The sequence below is a fragment of the Cryptomeria japonica genome, chromosome 2 (assembly GCF_030272615.1).
Source record: "Cryptomeria japonica chromosome 2, Sugi_1.0, whole genome shotgun sequence".
In the NCBI taxonomy this organism is placed as follows: Eukaryota; Viridiplantae; Streptophyta; class Pinopsida; order Cupressales; family Cupressaceae; genus Cryptomeria; species Cryptomeria japonica.
The window spans coordinates 657577543-657586768 of NC_081406.1; the positions used below are offsets into that span (position 1 = coordinate 657577543).

Consider the following 9226-nt stretch of genomic DNA (forward strand, 5'->3'; position numbering starts at 1 on the left):
TATGTTTCCAATTAAAATAAAGCCATCGAATTAGATCTGATTGAGAAGTTTCAGCAAAATAAAATAGGTTTTGCTGAATGACAGTTATTTTAAGTATATTTTGAATTTTGAATTTTTAACATGCTTGGCTATTCATGAGTGAAAACAAAAGTATTTAATGGGAATTTGAGATTAGTTTGCCTGCAGATTCTACTCCACTTTCAACAAGTTATCTTTGAAGTGTTTAAAGAGAAGTGATGGTAGATAGCTTTGAACGCTAGGAAAGAGCTGCTTTCAAAGCGTTAGATCTCCTCATCACGGATAGATTGAAATTTATTTTTCTTCTCATTTATGGCAGAGTTGAGAATAATGGAAGTTTCACTACAATATGGAGTATGAACGTGAACATCTAACCACTCCATTTATGGGGTTAACATGGAAATTTGATGAGGCTTTTTGTGTGGTCCATTTGGTATTGTATTTTTTCCTTTCACTTTTAATTTTATAGATTTTTTGGTCTTGTCGATGTTATTAGAATCTCATTCATACATATGTATACATGTCTGTGCACGTATGCGCGTATATATACACATATATATACATATACATATACATACATGCATACATACATATATACATGTATATATACATGCATACATGCAGAAATACATACATACATATACTTAATTTATAAAGTATCTAATATATAAAGTTATATAGGTCTAAAAGTATTAATATGTGCATTTTTTAATTAAAAAAATTGAAAGAAATTAAAACCCACAAACATAAATATTTAGATTAACTATAAATAAGTAATAATAAATAGATTGTCTTCAGATATGTAGTGTCATGATTAAACAAGTGAAGTGTGGGGATGCGGTCCCCTATTTGTGGCCTCACCTATAAGTGTTATAGTAGTTATTGTTAGCTAGAGTAGTTGATTATTGTAGTCAGATTAGTAGAAACATGAGCATTTATGTACATCGTTAATCATCTACCTAATTGCTCTTTTTCGATGGTCGAGATTATTTGTAGCATCTTGCACCCTTCTTTACAATTCGCTAGGAAAGAGCCGCTTTCAAAGCATTAGATCTCCTCATCACGGATAAACTGTTAAAGTTATTTGACAATCTATTTGAAAAGACATTATAGAATGGATTGAGATTTATTTTTCTTCTCATTTATGGTAGAGTTGAAAATAATGGAAGTGTCGCTACAATATGGAGTATGAATGTGAACATCTAACCACTCCATAACAGGGGAAAAAATCTACGTCAACGTCTAAATGACCACTCCAACTAGAGAAAAAAATAGCTACTCCATTTATAAAAAAAAACAAGATTTTGATTCGAAGAGTTGACTTAAAACAATTGGAAATTTAATGAGGCTTTTTGTGTGCCTTTCATTTTTAATTTTATAGATTTTTTGGTCTTGTGGATGTTATTAGAATCTCATTCATACATGTATACATGCCTGTGCATGCATGCACATACACACACACATACATATAAATATACATATACATACATACATGTATGCATGTATATATACATGCATGCATACATACATATATACATGTATATATGCATGCATGCATACATACATACATACATACATATACTTAATTCATAGAGTATCTATTATATAAAGTTATATAGGTCTAAAAATATTAATATGCGCTTTTTTTAATTAAAAAAATTGAAAGAAATTAAGACTCACAAAGATAAATATTTAGATTAACAATAAATAAGTAATAATAAATAGATCGTCTTTAGACATGTAGTGTCACGATTAAAACACTTTGTTGGTGAAGTGACTACCAAGGTTGAAATCCTTGTTAGGCCACTAAGCTCGCAGCTCATGTGCATTCGCTGGGTTGTTGAGCTCGCGAGTTTAAACAAGTGAAGTGTGGGGATGAGGTCCCTTGTTTGTGGCCTCACCTATAAGTGTTATAGTAGTTATTGTTAGCTAGAGTAGTTGATTATTGTAGTTAGATTAGTGGAAACATAGAGCATTTATGTACATCATTAGTCATCTACTTAATTGCTCTTTTTCGATGGTCGAGATTATCTGTAGCATCTTGCACCCTTCTTTACAATTCACAAAGAGTTGTTTTTAATTAGAGTTATTTCACATAGATTTGAAATATTGTATCTATTTATTTATGAAGTATTTAAAAACAATCAAAATATTAAATATGATCAAACAAACAAAAAAAATATGATAATTGTTGCATAGACAATACATAAAGTAGGTAGGTATTTATAAATATGTTGATATAAGACATTGTCTATATTCATCAATACTTATGGTGAAAGTGAATCTACTACAATGACACGTCATTAATTAATCAATACTAAAAGGTACAATGCATTGTGATCTCTGGATAGACATTGTCATTTTGTACACTAAAATATAAAGATATAAGACACCCTCTATGTCCATCAATACTTACGGTATGTCCATCAATACTTGTGGTGAAAGAGAGTCTACTATATTACAATGACACAACAATCACCATTATTAAATGGAGTATAGTCAACAGTGCATTGTGGTCCTTAGATAGGCATTGTTGGTCTGTGCACTAAAATATACCAATATAAGACACCATCTATATCCATCAATACTTATGGTGAAAGTGAGTCTACTATATTACAATGACATATCATGTCACCATTAATGACTACAAAGAAAAGAGTTTGAGTTGAAAAAGAGCCACATGAAATAGCCACCTAAACAATCAACACTTTAGAATGGGTTTCAACACTTCTTGAAATGAAAAGTGAATCTATTATATTACAATGACCCATCATTATGATCTCTCGATAGACATTGCCATTTAGTACACCGAAATAAACTGATATAAGGCATTGTCTATATCCATCAATATTTATGATGAAAAAGAATTTACAATCTAACTCTTTAGAATGAGTTTCAACGCTTCTTAAAATGTACTATTCAAACCCAGCCATTCACATGTAAAAACACAATTATTTAATGGCAAGTGCCAAGTATGGTTTGAATTTAAGATGAGTAATGACAGCATTGAATGCTAGGAAACAAGTGCTTTCGAAGCATCAGATCTCCTCCTTAAGGACAAAACAGTTTTGATTGTACGACAATCCATTTGAAAAGACATTAACCGGGAGATTCAAAGACTTGCGGAGATCGTTTTGTAGATGAATCGAAGCTTCTCAGATCTACTCGTTTACATCATTGCTGAAATGACCTAAATGAAAATAAGGAAGTGTACAAGTGCATTATGGAGTATGAATATGAACACTCTAACCACTTCATTTAAAGGAATGGAGTTAATGGAAAAAACCAAGTTCTAGATTGGAAGATTTACTTAAAAAACAGTTGGAAATTTCATAGGCTGTTTGGGTGGCCTGTCTATTTTATGATTGTATGGGCGTTGTGTTTTTTTATTGAGATTCTTGGTGTTATAGATTATTTGATCATGTGGATATTCTTATGAAATTTTTTGGATTCGGTTGTGTGTATTTTTTTTCCATCGACATTTCGAATCACACTCCGTGATTCATCATTAGGATGAAAAGAATTCCAAAGATAGGAAAGATATTATTAAAATTTCATTCATTTCAAAATGATAATAAAAAAAATGAATGAAAAGATTTCAATAACGTCTATGAGACCAAACAGTTTTGGGAACTGAGAGCTCCAGAAAACAGTATTTCAGATTTCCCTTTTTCATGAATTTTAGCTGAAAAAGTCACAGTTTTGTGAAGCTTTGCTTCCTCAAACATCTTGCTCAGAAATGATATGGCTCATCTCAAGACTTGCCACTTACTATTCAAGACCTATAAATTATTAATAATGATTAGTAGACACTTATAATGTTGTATCATTTTTTCAATAAAGTACTTATAAATTCAATTATAGTCTGGTCATTTTTAGTGTTTAATTTTTTGTTTCTACTTTTCGTTTGGTTCAGGTTTTGGCTATTTTAGTTAGTCTTAATGTTGGGTTTTCTCTCAAACCCCTTCATTTGCCTTTTGATTGTTATGTAAGGGTTCACGCCCTCACCTGCTTTATCTAATAGAATTATAGAACTCCCTCAAACACATTTTATATAAATTACAATCAACATAACCATTACACTTTCAATACAAATATTCAACCAAACTAATTAAGAATCACTTACCCACTTAAAAACACAAACACAATGTTGATGAAACTCCAAAACATACCCACTTAAAAACACAAACACAATGTTGATGAAACTCCAAAGCATACTCTTGATACTTGCCATTTTAAACTCTCCTGTCTATGCAGAGAGAAAACAAATCCTTTTAATGACAAGTGACAGACGTTGTCTGAATTTGGAATTGATTCTTCTGAGAACCAGTTGTAGTGTCAACATATTAGAAAGCAATTGCCTGGTCATTGTACAAAAAAATTCAGAAGTATAGTATTGAAAATTTCTGGAAACAGCTGTGTGACGGTGGCAATGAATGCTACTTGAAATAGTTGATTTCGAAGATCAGATTTGCTCCTTTTGGTAAACATGGCTGATGACATCTGACAACCCATCTGTAAAGACAATGACTTGGAGATTTACTATAATAATATATGTTCGTAACTTTTAATAAATTTTTTTTTATAGAAATGTCAAATAGAAAAATAAAATATATAGATTTTATGAAAAGTGTTTAAATAAATTAAATATTACAATTACATGAATAAAAAGAGTTCAATAATTTTAAATAGATTTAAGTTCATTTTTCAATAAACATTATAATTAAAAATAAATATATAATTGTTTTTAATATTTTATACATATCTTATTTTATTTGTGTAAATTTTTTTTTATTTTTAATCTTTTTAAGATCAAGTAGTTGAGGGTATCTATAGGGGGTACCACCCAAGAAACTAACCAATAAAAACATACATATCTACTCACACTCATAATAGATAGTGAAATATCTAAACTACAAAGATGAAGAACACATCAAATACATATACATAATGGCATCTCTAATAACATCCCTAATAATTCCAAACTTAGGATAATGCCTACAATAAAGATCACATATTAAGGAATTTATTATTATATGTATATTCTTAATAAGATATGCAACATCATACTTTTTAACTTAGAATAATGCGTATACTTTTTGACGAGGGATGGGAATAGCAAAGAGATTTTGTGTCCTTGGTGTGGACAACCCAAATTGCTCTACCATATCTAAATCATTTGGATTCATTCCATCTGGAAGTCTCCAGTCGAAGCAATGCAATAGATTTGCCAAGGCAAGCTCCACAACAGTAAACCCTAGAAGTTGACCAGGGCATCCTCTCCTACCCGATCCAAAGGGTAGAACCTCAAAATTTTGGCCTTTGACATCAATGGGGTTGCCAACAAATCTCTCTGGTTTGAACACATCAGCCTTCTCCCATATAGTAGGATCTCTATTAATGGCCCAAATATTCACTATTACACGACACTTACTAGGAATATCATAACCAAAAATAGTGCAATCATCCATGCATTCATGTGGAATAAGTAGAGGCACTGGTGGATGGACTCTCAATGATTCCTTCACCACGGCCATCAAGTACTCTAGTTGTGGAAGATCTGACTCCTCTACATATTTATGTTGAGGTCCCAGCACCCTATCTAACTCTTCTTGTATTTTCTTCACAATTGAAGGGTTCAACAATATTTCAGACATTGCCCACTCCAATGCCACTGTTGAAGTGCCACTTCCACCAACCAAAACATCCTGCAAAATACAACTAACATTTAATGAAAATTTCATAAATAATATTCATATTCAAATTACTAACATATAGAGACTACATTCAAAAGAATGGATTAAAATTATAGTAAATGAAGTAATTATTATATTATAATATATTGTTTTCCGTATTTATCTTTAGCACATCTCCATTCATTTCTCTCTATTAAAACTGTTGAAAAATGGAATAGTTGTTTAGCCACTTATAGCTTAAGATTTCTAGATCAACACAATATTTATCTTTCCTATTAAAATTTTGACTTCTTTACTCATTTTAATAAAAGAAAAGATGGAAATAGATAGGTGGAAATCTAATGATCAATATAATTTAAGTAATTTAGTCTAATGATCAATATAATTTAAGTAATTTAGTTTGAATTTTCACATAATGGTTGGAAAATTAACTCCCTCACTAAGTCTCAAACTAAACTAAACAATCAATAACCATCCACTACGAATAATCGACTCCCTCACTAAGTCTCAAACTAAGCTAAACAATCAATAACCATCCACCATAAATAATCTTAGAACACAAAATATCAAGATGGAGATCTAATGATCAATATAATTTAAATAATTTAGTTTTTCTATTCACATAATGTTTTAGAAATTGACTCCCTCACTAAGTCTCCAACTAAACTAAACAATCAATAACCATCCACCATGAATAATCCTAGAGCATAGAAACAGTCAGCCTTAAACCACACACACTATGCAACATGTTAAGTCTAGAGAATGTTAGTCAACTCTGAGTGTTTAACACTTCTAAGTTTAGAAGTGTATTCTTAGTATGATCACATACATTAAGAACATATATATGAAACCCAGAAAAAGTTAGTCAATTCTAAATGTTTAACACTTTTAAACCTAAAAATGTAAGATTAATGTGTGTGATTTAAACCATTCCCATAAAACATCATAGAAAACAGGAAATTTACAGATTAATCTAACAATTCCAGACATTCTCCTAAAAAAATCTCAAAAAATTCACAAGTTCATTCATTATGTGTGACATCACAAAATGCAAAAATAATATGCACTATTTACTTACAAAAATGATAGCCTTGACAGTTTCCCTTGTAATTTTCATCTCGTCATCATCATCAAGTCGTGTGAGGGCAAGCAATTCATGGACGAAATCTGCATGAAACTCGTCTCGATCGCCATGCAACTCATGCTCACGTATAACTTTCTCAATGAAGGCGTCAAAAGTCTTATGAGCCTCCTTCTGGCGGCGCACAAGGCGCTGCAAATCCATCCACTGCAACCAAGGAATAAAATCCCCCACATTAAAAGCACCACCGAGATAAAAAACCTCCTGAATCATGTCCTTGAATCCTCTGTTATCAATCTCCTCTTCCGAAAACTTTCTTCCAAACGCCATACGGCAGTTCATGTTATTAGTAAGCAAGCCCACCAGCCTGCTAACATTAACAGGAGTGGCGGCGGCGGCGGATTTACAGTTCTGAAAGAGTCCGTCAACCATGGCAAACGTCTCGCTTTCTCTGACATGTCTGAATGATTCGATCTGGCGGAGGCTGAGCAGACGGGTGGTGAAGATCTTGCGCAGCTGCCGCCAATATGCGCCGTAGGAGGAGAAGGCCATGCTCTTGGAGCCGTACACCACCTTCAAAGAAACACAAAGAGTTGAAACATAGAACACAAAGAGTTGAAACACAGATAAGTTTTGTATCGATTCACAAGAATTTTTTGAATCAATACGATCCTTGATCAATTGTACACAAGTTTCTGAATTTGATTGTGTAAGATTTTTATCAATCTCGATGTTAGATTCTTTATTTCTCACCGACCCAATGCATACATTCCCTTATCCCGAAGATAGATGCGTACTGGTCGGCTCTCTCTTTCGAATTCATGCTCATCAACGTTTCAGATCACACTCTGTGATCCATCATTATGAGAGTTCAAGGAGATGCAAGATGGATCAAGAGTTTGATTGGAAAGATTGATTATTAGAAATCTTGCACACAATCAAATCGAGAAGCTTGTATATAATGCTAATAGCATATAAAATTGAATACCATTGAGCAAAGATCAATTAAGATTACCATTAATTGATGATAATGAATTATAATTACTTTACTATATAGAGATCTTATTTACATCAAAAGACTTCTAAAAATTTAGGTTGAAAAACTTATATTATTAAAAAAAAACTAAAATAGTTTTTGAACTCAATCATTATAATTACTTCCCATTTTTTCTTCGGTCGATATCGGAATGGTTAATGGGGATGGACTGTAAATTCGTTGGCAATATGCCTACGCTGGTTCCTAGCTTGGCCCAAAACCAACTTGATCATAGATTGAGATTGATGTTAATCTGTTGATATTGATAAAAAAGATAATTGGTTTTTGAATCCCGTATACCTCATATAGAAAGAAAATGAACAGATACTTTATGTCCCAAACTCATGGGCTGCGTACCCAACAAAATTTAGATAATAGATCTTCAGAGATCTTAGATACATCAAAAGACTTCTAGAAATTTATGTTAGAAAACTTTATTGAAAAAAAATTTAAACAGTTTTCACTGCAATCACCTCATGCGCAAAGCTTATGGACGGCCGCCCAGCAAAATTCAGGTCATGGGTCTTGAGAATCTGCCTGGCCGCCTCCGGGGATGAAGCCACCACTGTGGGCACAGAGCCCAGCTGCAAAGCCATGAGTTCCCCATACTCCTGCGAAAGTTTTTGCAGGCTTCGATGGGGAAGGCTTCCAAGCATATGCAGGTTTCCTATCACTGGCAGCCCTGCTGGCCCCGGTGGTAGCTTCAACTTCCTTCGCTTCTTCAATGCCCGTGTTCCCCACCATAGCAATAACAACGCTGCTATGCTCACGCTTACTATCAAACTCTCCTCCATATCTCTTTCCAGGTATTCCCAGCTTGCTCTTTTGCTACCCAAGTTCAGTATTTATTGAGAAAACCAAGTGCCTGCCCTTTAGTTTAGGGTTAAAGAGTTGGAGAGGTTTGGGGTCAGTGAGATCAATATGGGTGGATGATACTAGAGTTTGCCCTAAAGAAGTTGGATGGTCCTAGAGTTTTCCCTAAAGAAGTTGGATGGTTTTGGGGTCAAAGAGATTGATGTTTGTGGATGATAGTAGAGCTTGTTCTTGCCCTGAGTTTTGATGCTATGTTACCAGAAACGAGAAACGAGAAACACAACGGTAACGTGATAAACGGAAGTTTAAAAGGTTGCGTATAAGAAACGGATTGTATAGATGTGTGTATATATATATATTTGTAAAATAAAACAAAATTAATTTTAAAAATAAAAACTATAATACACATATCTCTAATTAAAAATTTAAACATTGTTAAAAAAATATTTAATTTCATTCTTTCATTTTGACCAGGACAAAAATAATGTAAACTCCAGTATTGGTAGTTATAAACTCCAGCTTGCATTTATAACTTAATGTTAACTCCACCTCCAAATTAGGGAAAAGATAAAAATGCCTAAA

The 9226-nt window shown here is 32.8% G+C and overlaps 1 protein-coding gene across 1 annotated transcript; it reads right to left on the bottom strand.

Annotated features, from left to right (window-relative positions):
- Positions 1 to 5022: 5022 nt before the first annotated feature.
- On the bottom strand, positions 5023 to 8882 carry LOC131034071 (cytochrome P450 71AU50). The gene is made up of 3 exons (XM_057965422.2): positions 8305 to 8882; positions 6793 to 7368; positions 5023 to 5726 (listed from the first exon to the last, which is right to left on the bottom strand). Exons 1-3 carry the CDS (start codon positions 8623 to 8625, stop codon positions 5097 to 5099), a joined length of 1527 nt encoding a protein of 508 aa, XP_057821405.2. The 5' UTR covers positions 8626 to 8882; the 3' UTR covers positions 5023 to 5096.
- Positions 8883 to 9226: the final 344 nt, after the last annotated feature.